This window comes from Salvia splendens, chromosome 14 (assembly GCF_004379255.2).
Source record: "Salvia splendens isolate huo1 chromosome 14, SspV2, whole genome shotgun sequence".
Taxonomy (NCBI): Eukaryota; Viridiplantae; Streptophyta; class Magnoliopsida; order Lamiales; family Lamiaceae; genus Salvia; species Salvia splendens.
This window is the reverse complement of record NC_056045.1, coordinates 2,662,294-2,677,152: the sequence shown is the minus strand read 5'-3', so window position 1 is coordinate 2,677,152 and position 14,859 is coordinate 2,662,294. Positions and strand designations below refer to the sequence as shown.

Sequence of the window (14,859 nt, the reverse complement as noted above, 5' to 3'; positions counted from 1 at the left end):
GAAGAACATTAAAAATAAAAAATGTATTTATGTTAATCTAAATTGAGTAAATTAATAATTTGCAAACTAAATACTACTATACACCATTATATATAGTAGTATTATGAAATTTAAATCACAACACTAGCTTGTGCAATAAGAAAGGTGTCCTTTCAGAGATTATTATTTTATATTATTTCCTTTAAAAGAATTAAATATAAACCTTTTATTTCAGTATTTCGGTATTCCCTAAAACAAGAAGCGGAAGACGAGACTCCTAATTCCTAGCCCTGCTAGCAATTCGCATCCGCCGCCACTACCTCCTCCTCCTCCCCAATCGCCGTCGATCTCCCATTCTCTGCCTCTCGACACATCCTCCGGTGAGTCAGTGACCTCTCAAATTTGTATGTTAGTCAAAATTTTCGATTTTCTGTAACACACAGAAATAGGGTATGCGACAGTTTCTGTCTTCTTTTTAATATTTCGGGGATTTTATTGTATGAATTTTTTTTTCTGACAAGATCTCAATACAATGTTGAATCACACAGCCTCTGATTTCGTTGTCATGTACGAATATGCAATCGTTTTTTGTCCCTAAATGATTGTAGAAGGAGTATGAGCTGAGATCATAAATATTTGTTTTATTTCATCATATGATTCATATGTGTGTGTTTCTGTTTCATGTCTATTTAGTCAATCATCTGATTGTTGACAAGAGAATTATAGAGATAGGGGTTGTCTGAGTTGTGATTGAGGGATAATGAAGAAAGACGAAAGCTCACTGTGTGATTTTGGGATACTATTTGGAAGGATGAGGCAGAATTTGTAATTATGAGTAGCACAGTCAGGGAAAGTGGTTTAGCAGAGCTCATAATCACACGGGAACCGTTTTGTTTGTCAATTCTTCACAAAAGCTTTGTTAGTAGTTTCTTTTTAGCTAGTGAGTAGTGACATTAATTGATTCATCCAGTTTTCTACCCTTCACAAGCAAATAAGTAAAATATTAACATAATTGCAGATGGTGTAAAATAGCAGTAGTTGTTATGAACTTATGATGGTACATCATAAAATAACTTTCTAAAATTTGAATTCGGAATGTTACTTCTACAAAACCGAATTGTAATTTATTAATTGATTTAAAATTCATGTAGTTTTAATAAACATTAGACAGTTGTAATTTTAACACTGCATTTTAGCATCCAAATTGATTTCAAATTCTTATGTTGTTTATAAGGGAGCTTATTGTGATCATTCCGAATACCTTGGAACAAGTGCAGAGAATAGTTAATTTGCCTACCTTTTATCTCCTACAAGATCTGTTGGCTCATTTCCTATCAACTTAGACTCATGGGCACCCCGGAAACATCTAGAGAACCTTGCCCAGACCGTATCTTTGATGACGTAGGTGGAGCTTTTGGGATGGGTGCTGTTGGTGGTGGAGCTTTCCATTTCTTGAAAGGGCTCTATAACTCACCTAAAGGAGAGCGTTTGATTGGGGGTACTCAAGCAGTCCGCATGAATGCTCCTCGTGTTGGTGGTAGTTTTGCCGTATGGGGTGGGCTCTTTTCCACCTTCGACTGCACAATGGTCTACATGAGGCAGAAAGAGGATCCTTGGAACTCAATCATAGCAGGTGCAGCAACTGGCGGCTTTCTGCAGATGCGTCAGGGAATGGGTGCTGCTTCTCGATCTGCATTGTTTGGTGGTGTTTTACTTGCTTTGATCGAAGGAGCTGGGATAATGTTAAACAAAGTTATGAGTGCACAGCAGAACTTCCCTCCGATGGAAGACCCTGTTCCGAATGTGGCTGGTATGCCTGGACACCCCATGGGGCAATTGCCTGGTCAACCTTCAGTAAATGTTGAGAGCATGGACGCAGGATCTTCTTCTTCGTCTCCATCATCTTCTTCATGGTTTGGAGGCCTTTTTGGCGGAAAGGAGGAGACAACTTCTAATGATGGAAGCAAGACAAAGGTCTTAGAGAGCTTTGATGCTCCAACTCCTCCATCATTTGAGTACAAATGAAGAGAGGACTATCTGGTTAGTGAGATATTATGTGTCATTTTACTTTGGCATCTATAATGTGAAAATGTTAATTGGTTGGTACTTGGTTTTGATCTTGCATTGTTGCATTACTTATGAATTTATGACTGGCAGCTCAAATACTGAACTCGTAGGTAGGTTTTGGAAATATAAGCTGCATAATCTGTTTTTTACTCTATTACATTATCATATGGGTCAAAACTTGGGTGCCTAAATGTCGCAGCATTGTCTTATAATCATGACATATTGATCAATCTTGAAAGTTGTAATTTTCAACTCCTCCATTAAATAACCCTTACCAAATTAGATTCAATATGTCAAAATCGATAAACTATGATGTCTAATATAATTTGGACTGTTATTGTATCAAATAAATATATGTTCGTCCCTTTAATTTTGAAATATAGTACACTTCTGTATTTGGAACATCTCTTATTACTGCAATCATGAATCAGGAGACCCAAACCTTCAAATACTTGTTACTAAATGTAAAAGGCCAATAGCTCATTCATCAACTATGCCTATGAATATTATTGTTTTTTGGATCAGAACTCGTTCGAGCTGTAGTATAAGGCTGTAGAACTATGATTCCATTCTTGTCGAGTATATTGTTTTAAACTTGGCTATCATGTAGTATTCATACTATGGTGCTATTGCGATATATCTTGATCGTCTTGTATGATTTTGTAGGATTGTCTGCTAATGGCAACTGTGTTCAACATTGAGATACACTTGAGTTTGGAGATTGATGATAATAAAAGCTCCTTCGCAGTTTTTTGTTGGTATTGACAGTCTACTGTTGCCCCTTTCAAAGGCATTTTATAGTATGGATTTAGAATGAGCCTTTCGTCTAAGGAACTCGACACTCTTTAATTTGTGAATTAGATTCTTGTAGGCGCCATAGTTGCCTGAAAGTTTAAGACATGATTGGGATCCTACTGCAGGGAAATTTATGGCATGTTGCCCCAGTTTTGTTCACAAAGTTTTGTTCTTAGTTTCCTAATTTATTCTGCCATCTCATCCACAAAAAAACTTTGCACTTACATTGAAATTAATGCATTATGCAAGTCACTCATTTAATTGTCTAAATTGAATACTTATGTCGACAGATGTTTCAATTCATTTTTTAATTTGTCATAACAAAGATGCCACACTTTAATTTTAGAAAAAAAAAAGAAAACTACTATCATCAATATATACTGCTCCGTACAACTATATTATTTCTCTATTATACTCTAATTTCCATGATTTTTCTTTTCCCATTAATATCTATAATTATATTTTCCTTTTCTGCTGAACACACTAACAACACTTGAAATTACATGTTACTCCCTTTGTTCTGCCGCAAGTGATAAACTTTTTTTTTTGCTAAAGTGTTGCATTTTTGCTAAAAAGAAAATCGATCACTTGAGTTGGGATAACTGGGATAACTGAGTATAAAAAGTTGATCACTTGGAATATAGAAAGTAATCTAATTAACAAGTGTGCATCTTATTACAATTCAAATTGACATTACTACCTTATATCATTAATTACTACTAACAATATCAATAAACTCAAGATAACTTAAAGAAACCACTAATTGACTACCAATTTCTCAAGTTGCCAACTAGGTAACCGATCAAATTAATAAACAAAACTAATTAACTAATAGAACACAAATCATTGCAAGTATAGTTGTGAAGTTAAAGCCTCATTCAACCAATGAATTTAACCAAAGCTCGTTCATTTTTCTGATAGGCCAGTCCTCTGCCCCAGGTCAGGTCAACAATTTTGAGCGACACATTATCGGCGGATAAATAATGTGGAGTAAAAATAAATAGATATTTAGTCGAAAATTCCCTAAAATAGACAACGGAATAGTTTTTTAAGTTTTAAAAACTATTTTGTATATTTATCCGTTTATTTTGTTTACAGAATTTTGGATATTGGAACTCATGTGATGTTGTTAAGAAGCATAGATCATACTAATGGTTTTGGAAGTATTTGCTGAACTAGGTCGCTTGCCTGGACTGACAAGGGAGCAAAAGTTTGATGCAGGGGAGATTATTCTGGAGAAGGTGGAAAGGTTGGATTTCTTTCTTGGGATGCCGGATGATGACCGTATCGCGTTCGTGCTTCGTGTGCTTGCGAAATATGGTTCGGGATAGATGGGGGAATCTACAACGGGTGAAGGGGTGGCGTAGGTCGATGGCTTGCCTGATATAATTTATAAAGCCTATTTTCTGTCTGAAACTTTTTTTTTGGAAGCCCCTCTTCAACATTGGCTTGTTGCAATTGTCTGTAGATTATATTATTATCTATCATCTTTTGTAGGAAGGATTATGTTGCCTTAATCAGTAAACGATTTCCTAGTATTCCTTAATCAGCTGCATTTGAAGGAAAACCTTAATCAGCAAATATTGATCTCATTGATTGAATTTCCACATAGATATTCCAGCAAAACGTACACGAGATAGATCACATACACAACCTAGCTTAATAGAGTAGAAGGAAGACAAATACAACATAAAACGTCAATACTTGTGGGTGTTCGAAGAGCCACATGAACTTCCATGTGGCGAACCTAAATTGCTTGGAGGAAATTTCTTCGGCTTTGGGGGGTATTTCTTCCCGATACGCGGGTCCATATCCTCGTTATTGGACTGACTACCCACATTCGTGAACCCGTCTCCAAACAAATTGCGTTTCATCTTTGGCACTTTGGGCATGGGAGGAGAAGAGACGGACACGCTTAGCTCCACGGTCGGCGCCATTCCAACTCCATCTAATGGCTTAAACATCAGATTGAGATCCTCTACGGGCACGGTAGTGTCAGAAATATTGAATATCAGTGGTGCACTCTCCTGCTTAATATCTTGCGGTCCGAACAGCAACCTCAATCTTGGAAATTCGGGGTCCCCACAATAGTAATAAGCTGCAGCCAATTTATTTTCCTACAAGAACAACGGAGCCATGGAGTTACAATGAACAAGCTGACATAAAACAAACATTGTATCCACCTACCTTCAAAATGGGTTTCCATACTTGCTCCGGTGCCATGACCACGTTGGTGTTAGCATTCCAATACACACCGTTGGTTTTGACTACCTTGTCGAAAAGTATGTGTCTCTCTTCAAGGTTCTGAAATCTCTCGTACAATTGTGGCCATGTGAATGGCACCCCCACTTCTTTGGTGAGCACCTCCGCCACTTCTTCGAGGATGGGTATGGGGATCACGGAACCGCTCCACTTGTTCATTTCTTTGGTTTTGATTATCAAGGATAGCAGCAGTGAATCTACCTCAGCTGTCCAGCTTGATTTGTAAAAGAAAAAGCCTTGTTGAGGGATTTTTGTTCCCATTTCAAGTGAAGGAATGAAAGAAGCCAAAGTTGCTGGGTCCAAGCTTCAATTGAAGGGTCAGCTAAATATGAGTTATTTCATCACCATCCCAAGCAATTGTATGCCCGTGAATGACTAGACAAATCAGACTCGTGAGGGGCATATCTGCCATCGCAGCCTTGTTTAGAGTAGATTCCTGCATGATAATAGGAGATTCCTGCATGATTTTACAGCTCATTGTTGCTACTGTGTTGTCTTTCATATAGTGATGGGTGGAGCAGATTTATTTTGTTTGGAAAATGCTTTGTCAAATCAGCTCACGGGTAAGATGTAGCCTCCACAAAGCTATATTGAAGAGCTTATGTTGTACAAGCCCCCAAAGTATCACTCTTCGGAACCAAACTGTATTCTCTAATCACATCATGTATGCAATGGCATCAGCATCAGCTCCTCCGCCACTGCTGCCGGAGTAAGTAATTTATTGTTGTCGATTATCGAACATTTTTATTTTGCATATAACCACTAACTTTCCGGTTCCTAGGCACATTAAACCATCGTTTTGTCGGACATTGACTACACGGTCATGCTTGTACCGCATGGTAAGTTGGAAAATTCATATGTATTTTACATGCGAGGCTTGCTTTCCAAACTAACAACGACACATACTTTTTTGACATGAAGGTTATTCCTTATGAATGGATGTGCGAGCATGGAGGTAGCTTACCTAATCTCTGCAGACTCCAAATGCTCAATGGCCTTGAATGGGTGGTGGGCGTAACAAGGGATGGTCGTGAGAGCTACTTTGATCAAAACTGGAATGCATTTGTATCTGCTAATAGTCTCGGGATGAAACACGTCGTTGTTTTCAGTTACCACGGTGAAGGCGAATTCAAGGTCATGAGGTTCAATGCAAGTGGTTGTATGCCATCGACCGATATCTTCGTTCAAACTAATGGTGCATAATCTTAGAAGTGTTTCTATGCTTATTAAATGAATTTTAAATTATTTAGAATACTTTTTGATCTTATGTCCTCAACTATCTGGTTGCGATAATGTATATTTTTTATTCTAGACTTTCCAGATTGGGAGTACAATCCCAAGCGTAAGGACAAATCATACTATGAGGAATTTAGTGAATCAGAATCCACTGACGACGACGACACGGGATGTCCGGTTAGACGGGTTGAGGAGGTGCCGACCCTTCCCTCTTTTACCATTATCCTTCTTGCGTCGCAACTGGACCGGATCATGGTATTGTCCTCATTTCAATTGTGGAAGCATAAAACTTGTACATTTTCAAAAAGTAATCATATTCATTTGCAAATTCTGACGCAGTGCTTGCCTGAAATTTGGTGGAAAACCCACATTGCTGACCATAACAAAATTCAATCTGTGAATCTTTTGGTTGGTGATCATTCATGGAATGTCTACGTCAAGATTCAAAATGATAACGTGAAAATAATTCACGGTTGGAACAAATTTGTAGCAGACAACAATCTCGCCGTAGGGAGCATGTGCAAGTTCGAGTTGTTACCGGCTGAAGTCACAAAATTTCGGGTATCTTTTTAGTTATGGAACCTATGTAACTTTTAAATAATTGTACAAAGTGGACCCAAATCAGAATGTATTTCAGTATGTGGATGTTGCCTGTAGTTTAAGCGAACATATTTTTTGTTTTTGTTTTTTTTTCAGACAAATTTATATATGTTGGAGTCAAATACTCTCTAAGGCTGGCCCAAAAACAACGACTATACTAACAAAAACATAAATACTCCCACAAGGGTTCCAAGTTGAAAACATTATTAAACACAAAAAAATCAGTTCAGATTAATGACATATTAAGCTGACCAAGTTTCTAATCAGAAGGAAGGTGTACAAGTCTAATGATTACTAGAGAAAACATTTGATAAAGTTTGATAGTCCCACATGATATTGCCAAACACGAAATACATTGCTAGCAGCTATCCTTCTTGCAACTCGCATAAGCAATCACTGCATTGTGGATATGCGCTGTGACAATGGAATAAAGCAATGAATCCATTTCAGTATATGTAAGCATTGAAACATGTAAAAAAAGAACAGATTTGCATGTAGGTGTACTCACTTCAGCCCACATCGAGTTTGCCAGATCATCGCGACGCTGATTCCAAGATGACGTTGCCTCAACGTAGTCAACGTATTCACTGTCCCTATGATCTCCCTCGGCCTCAGCCCCTTGGCTCTCAGGCATGCAGTCCAAAAGGTCATCGAGTGGATCAATTGGCATCTCAGACCGAACGTAGTTATGGAGAAGGAAGCATGCTATAATTAAATTTATTTGAACTTTGAGGGGATAGAAGGAGGCACTGCGCAAAATACCCCACCGCATCTTCAGTACCGCGAATGCTCTCTCAATTACATTCCTAGCTTTGGTATGACGCATGTTGAAGAGCTCTACAGCATTTTGTGGAATTTGCGCATCAGGACCCCAATCTTGGAGGTGATACCTCACCCCCTTGTAAGGGGTTAGAAAACCTTCACTGTTCGCATATCCATTATCACACAAATAATAATTACCTAGACCAGACAAAACTCAACATCAGTTTAGTAAAAACTAACCAAATATAAATTTTCCATTTGAATTGATATATGTTGCTGAATATTGTAACTTATTCAAAGCTAGTCAATTTACCTATTGGGACTCGCAACCCATGAGGACGAGTTACGGCATCGCGAAGCACTCGAGCATCGCCAGCTGATCCCTCCCAGCCGGGTAATATGTATGTGAAACGCATGTGCCTGTCGCAAGCGGCCAAAGTGTTGGTTGTTATCTGACCCTTCCTATTCCTAAACCGTGGTTTGTCCTCGTTTGGTACTAAAACGTCAATGTAGGTGCCATCAAGAGCACCAAGACACCCCTGTATGCACAAGAAGTAGCCACACACTCACGTAGTGAAATGCTGAATATATAGTTTATTCCAAAAAGAATAGTCTTCGCTACTAAAATATAAAACATACCTGAAAACATTTCCATCGCCAATCTACACAATCTTCGCGAATAGGCTCGGGTTTGACCAAGAACAAGGAATGCAACTTTAATACTGCTGCAAGGACCTCATGAACGTAGAATGAAACTGTGTTCCCTGATCGCCAATGATCAAATCGAACAACACGGTTTTTCTTGTGATGTGCTATGACACCTAGAAAAATGGCGACTTGCTCTTCTATCCCTACGAACCGCCGGACGCGTAACATTCCCAACTCTGTAAACAATGAACACAACCTTCCAAACGTATTCCGGTCCATCCTACAATTAACTAAACAATCTGTGTCAGTTACCCCAACGAGTCTGTTTAAACGTTGAATCTGCATCGGTACTCGATTCAGAATGTCGTAAGCCAACGCAAATTCAGCTCGCCTCCTTTTCTTCGAAACTTTGCTAAAAATCATGTGCAGTATACAAATTCGCGCCACGGTTTGAGTCCAAATTATGTCCTCAATTATTTGCCTCACATAAGCATTTTGCTTCTTATGTTCCCTCATCTGTGCATAGATATACAAATAAGTTTCAATTCCAACTAATCTTTCATCATTCAAATAAAGGAAGCTTAAACTATTCAACTACCCTTTCATTATTCAAATAATAACCACAAAGCTGTGAATTCTCTACATCACAATTAGCACGATGCAACATCAATATTAATTTTTTTCACACAACAAGTTGCTGAAATACTGGTATATTTCTCACACTATATTTTGAATCGATTGGATTCAACATTACAAATTCAAAGTAAGCAATTGGATGAGAAAAAATTAAACTATGCACCATTGCAGTGGAAAACTTCAAAATTCCCATTTTTCTCACTGAGTTCAACCAAAATTCAGCATCTTTAATTCTTTATCATTAAACCAGACATCTTAATTAACATCTATTACGCGGTTTCATTTGCATTCAAAAACCCCAAATCACACGTCGAGACGCACAAAACGAATCAGCCACGTAATTCTACAATCCATATAACCTATAACACCGGATTGCATTCGAAAACGGCCAAATGAATTAATAAATTCGTTTGCTACATTAACTGAAAGGCAGATTCCCCACAATACGATCTAGGGTTTTTTAGCCTCCAAAAAAATTCAAATTCAAATGAATTAATCAATTCAATTGTAAACTTGGGTTGGATTCAAAATTACAAATTCAAATTATTCAATTAGAAAGGGAGATTCCATGGGTTTTGTAGATTTCGAAAAAAAAATAGGGAATGAACCGGTAGGAGGATTAATTCAAAATTACAAATTCGAATTGGGTTTGTAGCCTTCGAAAAAATTAATCAATGCAAACAAAACAAAGAACAGACTCACCTGAAATCTCTCGTTGCGGTGAGTGTCGCTTCTCTTCTGCACAGATTTGTTCAAAGGGCTTGTGTTGGTTTGGGAATGTTATGCTACGATTCCCCCAATTTTCTATGCATGTTCAAAGCAAATGTTATTGGTTTACCTCAAACCCTGATTAGAGCCTAATATGTATCGTAGGGCCAGACCCCGATACACTAACGCCATTATATGGCCAAAAAGAAACGGGCCAAAGCCCATTTGTAGGGCTGTGCATTTATGGTGTATGTCAAATAGAACACATGATAGGCACAGATACATAATTTAAATGACCTCTATATGACAAACAGAACAAGCCCTAAGCGTAATGCTTTATATACAAACTTTATAAAAGAGGACAAATAACACGTCAATATGTCCGACTGACTCGAAATCTGTCGGGCTTTGCCTGCGCAGGTTGGAATGCTACTGTTGATGAATAATTATCTGTCGCATGTACTAATTTTCCTAGGTAATGAAGTGTACGTTCTATATTTCTTTTACAGTAATTTATGTACATAATAAACTGTTATTATTCAGGATGAACTTTTTATCGTTGTGTGCTCTAATATCACTTCTTGTTATATCAGTTAAACACACCAAATTATTGCATAATTTCATGCTAAAATATTCATATTATGATTATGGAAAATCAGATCTTCCAAATTATGAATCAAATTTGAAAAGATTTATTATTTCTTATTTCCTTATTTCATGCTAAATTAATCATCCATAACTAAGTAAAATGTACAGAAGTATCATAACTCGACGAACATTTACAGAAGTACCATAACTCCAATTTTTGTTAAAGCAAAGAGTGATAAATGTAAATGTATATGATTATGAATATGAACTACATTTACAGAAGTACCATAACTCCAAATTTTTGTTACAGCAAAGAGTGATAAATGTAAATGTATATGATTATGAATAATATGAATATGAAATGAACATGTTTAAGATTTACAGAAGTACCATAACTCCAAATTTTGTTACAGCAAAGAGTGATAAATGTAAATGTATATCATTATGATTATGAATATGAATGCGCATCATCACACTCACACAACAATGGTGACATAAAACTATAAAAAGGTTTCTCATTTTCAACCCTAACCCACACCTAAAAATATAATGACCACATCTATCTCAAACGCCTACGAAGACACCAACATCCATCTCAATAACATAATCCCACTCGATTTTGGGTCACTCCTGCAACTTCCTGAGTCCCATGTCTGGACAGACGATGATGACTCAGGTAATGACCGTCGCACGTGTCTGGCGCGCCAGCCACATGCGGTGGCAGCATCACCTCCGGTCATCGACCTGCGGGCCCCGGACGCAGTAGGGCTCGTGGGAGATGCGTGCCGGAGGTGGGGGATGTTCCAGGTGACGAACCACGAGGTCCTTCATGACCTCGTGGAGGACGTCGAGGAGCAAGCCCGGAGGCTCTTCGAGCTTCCGAACGACCAGAAGCTGAAGGCTCTCCGGGCCCCGAACGGGGTGACCTGGTACGGCGTGCCCCGGTTTTCTCCGTTCTTCCCAAGATTAATGTGGCATGAAGGCTTTACTATTGTGGGGTCGGCCATGGAGCATGCCAAGCTGCTTTGGCCCCATCACTATGAAGAGTTTTGGTATGTTCATGCAATATTACTATATTTTATACATAATGTTTATTTAATTTTACACTATTTGGTGTTTCCAAAATTCACATTTTTCGCTTTATTAATATGCAGTTTCACACACTCATGCAGAAAATTGTGTGTGTTTGTGTGTATGTACGAGACAAGATTGGGTTAGGTTTTCATCATAAAATATTTTGTGTATTTTTTATGAACTTAGTAATGCCGCAAAACCCATTAATACACTAATAAAATTACAAAAGAAATGAAATTATTTCTTTGTAGTATTTTTAAAGGTAAATTTTGTTTTATTAATGGAGTGTTTGACGTAGAGTTTGCATCTAAATAAACGTAAATATGTGGGTGTTTTATTCAAATGCAACACAAAGTAACTGGTGGTTTGATTGATGGATTGAATCTAAATGGGATCTTAATCATTGGTATATCATATTTTTTAAATGGAGTCACCTGTTCTTGTGTATAAGATTATACATTTGAGCATCTTTTAATTTAAAGATTTGATAGTATGTCAGCGAATTTTATTTTTTAAGAAATCGGAATATTTAATAGAATCTTATTTAACTTATTATTCTAACTGCTTTTCATTTTGTCTGTGTTCTTCAAGAATCACACTACAAATATTTTAATTTTATGTACGACAAATATCACGTCCTTACCACCATTGAAGGATAGCCATATCATCATACATACCACTTTTCAAGTCCACTTTATAAAAATTTGTTTTTTTTTTATGAAAAAGTGAATATATCTATAAAAGTCTAGCAACCCATAAAAGGCATGCTAAATTTGAACCGACTCATCCTAATCTTAGTTGTTGATATAAATTATTATCAAATAAAATTCAACTGAAATTCGTAGTTGTTTGTCAGTGATGCGATGGACAAGTACCAGAAGAAGATGAATTCACTATCCTACAACATCTTGCTAGTCATGCTCAAGGCATTGGGAGTGGACGAAGAAGATCGTGAAAAACATTCATCATCATTTCTCTATCAATCAGATAGTGTATTGCAACTCAATTCGTACCCTAGTTGCCCAAACCCTAGCCAGACGATCGGCCTAGCACCACACACCGATTCATTACTACTAACTATCTTGCATCAGAACGATACCAATGGCCTCCAAATCATGCAAGAGGGGGTCGGATGGGTTCCAATCCGACCCATCCCAGGAGCCCTAGTCGTCAACATTGGAGACTTCATGCACATTTTGTCCAACGCGACATTCAACAATATGTACCATCGTGTTGTCCCAAATGAGACGAGCCATAGATTTACCATGGCATACTTCTATGGCCCTCCAGCTGATTCTGTGCTGGCCCCGCTGCCTAAGCTACCCGGGCCACCCCGGTTCCGGGCCGTCACAGTTAAGGAGTACATCGGCCTCAAGAACAAGCATCTTGAAAAAGCTCTTTCTTTTATTCAAATTTGATTATTAATTTGGATTCATGCTAGTTGGTGAAAATTAATTTGTCATTCGATTTGATTGACTAGGTTTTTTGAACCTTTTGCTTCATTTTGTAACATCAATATATTGTTTTTATTTTCTTGCAAATACCAATGCATGTAGGTTTTTGTATTGTTTTGTTTCTGTTGGCATTTCCATGTATTACTGCCCGATGCTTAGCTTCGACGGCATTGACCTCTCCTGCCGGGTCCAGGTGAGGTCGGAGGGGTCGATGACCCCACCACCGACCCTGAGGGCTGGAAAACTGCTAGGGTCCACTTATGTTTTTTTTTGTTTCCACTATGTCTTACTTCATGAGTTTCGTTTCATGGATATGTCACTGCCGACCGATGTCTAGCTAGGAGGATAATCATTAATCAGAAACTCTAGATCATCACTAACTTTTTCTTATAAACAGAAAATCAATATTCTTACGTAAGAGATGTAAATCTTAATCTCTTGGATAAATATGATTTTGATTTTCATAGTTTAGCGATTGATATTTTAAGAGAGATTGAAATCTAAAAACGTTGGAAAATCATAATATGATTTGATTTTATATTTAATTTATGTTTATCCAAAATAGAATTAGGTTATATTAGGTGAAAAATAGAAAAAAGTAAAGAATTGGGAGTGATAAAATCGCATATATAATCACTTCAGTATGAATCTTCACATGCGGAAAACTATGAATCGAAAATAAACAATTACCATATAAGTTTAAAGCACTATAAATATAGCATCACAAATAACAAAATTTTTATCAGAAATCTCTCTTTTTCTCATTAAAATAATTATATTTACTTTACACTGATTGGAGCAGCTGCCGAAGCAATACAACACCGGAGTCGGAGTGGAGCTGCGGCTTTGAAAGCCGTATGAGGGTGGAGTCGGAGTGGAGATGTGTAACGCCCCATTTTTCTTAACCTAATTTTTGAACCCTAAAGTACTTGCATTAAATGCTTTTAATGTTGCGAAGTCCGTGGATTAATTGTCGAGTGGAATTGTGGTTGGACTAGAAATTTATGAAGTAAATTACTACGCGAATTAAAATAATTCCTTTTCGTGAAGAATATATACTGGATTCAATTTGCGAGTTGGATCGGATAAATTGAATAAATAATATAAAAATCCAGTCCATAATAAATAAATTGTGGACTGCACAATTTAAAAAAATACAAAGGACCGTGAATCAAACTAATCTAATTAAATCTCTTGACTTGGTCACCAAGATCTGCCTTAATTCAAATTTTAAATAAAGATTCTGCAGAGATCTTCCCTAATTAAATCTCTTCATTGTTGACTTGGTCACCAAGATTTGCCTTAATTCAAATTTTAAATAAAGATTCTGCAGAGATCTTCCTCTCTTGTTGACTTGGTCAAGAGATCCAAGATCTGACTTAATTCAAATTTTAAATAAAGATTCTGCAGAGATCTTCCCTAATTAAATCTCTTCATTGTTGACTTGGTCACCAAGATTTGCCTTAATTCAAATTTTAAATAAAGATTCTGCAGAGATCTTCCTCTCTTGTTGACTTGGTCCAGAGATCTTCCTCCCGTGTTCTGCATATAAAATTTAAAAAAATAAAAAAAATAAAATAAAATAAACGTTGGATATCCTAATTAAGATGTGTGAAACTAACTACCCATATCCCACCCCCTCTTCCCACGTTAAAACCGTCCCTTCCCCCCACTCCATAAATCTCTCCCTTATCTATTAACCACCTCCTCTCTACAATATTCCCTTCACAATCAGTTTTCTCCTATTCGTTTCTCTGCAACTAGAACACAAGACATACTCTTCTCAATCAAATTCAAGAAACCGAGAACTAAGGTGAGGGAGTTCATGTTCCGTCCAGTTGCAAATCTGCAAATTGAAGGTGATTCGAAGGTGATTCCTTGCAAACAAGACGTGATATCAAGGGAAAGGAAATAATTTCGGATTTAAGAACTTGAGGTGGACTTTCTTTTAAATAAGGACAACGTCCTAAATATTTTATCGATGGGAGTGAAACTATGTTTATCATGTCGTGATTTGATTTTTAACGTGCCTATATGATGTGGCTTTTGC

General features: G+C 37.3%; 5 protein-coding genes across 6 annotated transcripts; 3 read left to right on the top strand and 2 right to left on the bottom strand.

The window, feature by feature from the left end:
• Positions 1–209: 209 nt before the first annotated feature.
• On the top strand, positions 210–3,000 carry LOC121765706 (mitochondrial import inner membrane translocase subunit TIM17-2-like). 2 transcript variants are annotated; one of them, XM_042161912.1, is made up of 3 exons: positions 210–359; positions 1,257–2,019; positions 2,713–3,000. In XM_042161912.1, the coding sequence occupies exon 2, from the start codon at positions 1,327–1,329 to the stop codon at positions 2,002–2,004; it is 678 nt and encodes a 225-aa protein (XP_042017846.1). In that variant the 5' UTR covers positions 210–359; positions 1,257–1,326; the 3' UTR covers positions 2,005–2,019; positions 2,713–3,000. The 2 variants fall into 2 exon arrangements, with proteins under 2 accessions (XP_042017846.1, XP_042017845.1); XM_042161911.1 differs by having other exon boundaries at positions 1,214–2,019.
• Positions 3,001–4,410: 1,410 nt separating this feature from the next.
• Positions 4,411–9,676, bottom strand: LOC121765445. The gene is made up of 3 exons (XM_042161611.1): positions 9,388–9,676; positions 5,029–5,388; positions 4,411–4,958 (listed from the first exon to the last, which is right to left on the bottom strand). Exons 2-3 carry the CDS (start codon positions 5,362–5,364, stop codon positions 4,539–4,541), a joined length of 756 nt encoding a protein of 251 aa, XP_042017545.1. The 5' UTR covers positions 5,365–5,388; positions 9,388–9,676; the 3' UTR covers positions 4,411–4,538.
• LOC121765446 (putative B3 domain-containing protein Os03g0621600) lies at positions 5,324–7,006 on the top strand. Its single transcript, XM_042161612.1, has 3 exons — positions 5,324–6,298; positions 6,416–6,594; positions 6,679–7,006. The coding sequence occupies exons 1-3, from the start codon at positions 6,019–6,021 to the stop codon at positions 6,910–6,912; spliced, it is 693 nt and encodes a 230-aa protein (XP_042017546.1). The 5' UTR covers positions 5,324–6,018; the 3' UTR covers positions 6,913–7,006.
• Positions 7,127–9,912, bottom strand: LOC121765444. The gene is made up of 5 exons (XM_042161610.1): positions 9,688–9,912; positions 8,341–8,865; positions 8,015–8,240; positions 7,448–7,899; positions 7,127–7,353 (listed from the first exon to the last, which is right to left on the bottom strand). The coding sequence occupies exons 2-5, from the start codon at positions 8,863–8,865 to the stop codon at positions 7,333–7,335; spliced, it is 1,224 nt and encodes a 407-aa protein (XP_042017544.1). The 5' UTR covers positions 9,688–9,912; the 3' UTR covers positions 7,127–7,332.
• Positions 9,913–10,830: 918 nt separating this feature from the next.
• Positions 10,831–12,773, top strand: LOC121765251 (gibberellin 3-beta-dioxygenase 1-like). Its single transcript, XM_042161325.1, has 2 exons — positions 10,831–11,333; positions 12,212–12,773. The coding sequence occupies exons 1-2, from the start codon at positions 10,831–10,833 to the stop codon at positions 12,771–12,773; spliced, it is 1,065 nt and encodes a 354-aa protein (XP_042017259.1).
• The last annotated feature ends 2,086 nt before the right edge of the window (positions 12,774–14,859 follow it).

Excerpts from the sequence above, each read along its gene's own strand:
- LOC121765706 (XM_042161912.1), top strand. The coding sequence starts at position 1,327 with ATGGGCACCCCGGAAACATCTAGAGAACCTTGCCCAGACCGTATCTTT.
- LOC121765251 (XM_042161325.1), top strand. The coding sequence starts at position 10,831 with ATGACCACATCTATCTCAAACGCCTACGAAGACACCAACATCCATCTC. Across the intron at positions 11,334-12,211 it reads CATCACTATGAAGAGTTTTG|TGATGCGATGGACAAGTACC; the intron begins GTATGTTCATGC and ends GTTGTTTGTCAG.
- LOC121765445 (XM_042161611.1), bottom strand. The coding sequence starts at position 5,364 with ATGGGAACAAAAATCCCTCAACAAGGCTTTTTCTTTTACAAATCAAGC. Across the intron at positions 4,959-5,028 it reads TATGGAAACCCATTTTGAAG|GAAAATAAATTGGCTGCAGC; the intron begins GTAGGTGGATAC and ends TTGTTCTTGTAG.
- LOC121765446 (XM_042161612.1), top strand. The coding sequence starts at position 6,019 with ATGAAGGTTATTCCTTATGAATGGATGTGCGAGCATGGAGGTAGCTTA. Across the intron at positions 6,299-6,415 it reads TATCTTCGTTCAAACTAATG|ACTTTCCAGATTGGGAGTAC; the intron begins GTGCATAATCTT and ends TTTTTATTCTAG. Across the intron at positions 6,595-6,678 it reads CGCAACTGGACCGGATCATG|TGCTTGCCTGAAATTTGGTG; the intron begins GTATTGTCCTCA and ends ATTCTGACGCAG.
- LOC121765444 (XM_042161610.1), bottom strand. The coding sequence starts at position 8,865 with ATGAGGGAACATAAGAAGCAAAATGCTTATGTGAGGCAAATAATTGAG. Across the intron at positions 8,241-8,340 it reads GGCGATGGAAATGTTTTCAG|GGGTGTCTTGGTGCTCTTGA; the intron begins GTATGTTTTATA and ends TTGTGCATACAG. Across the intron at positions 7,354-7,447 it reads CAAACTCGATGTGGGCTGAA|CGCATATCCACAATGCAGTG; the intron begins GTGAGTACACCT and ends CCATTGTCACAG.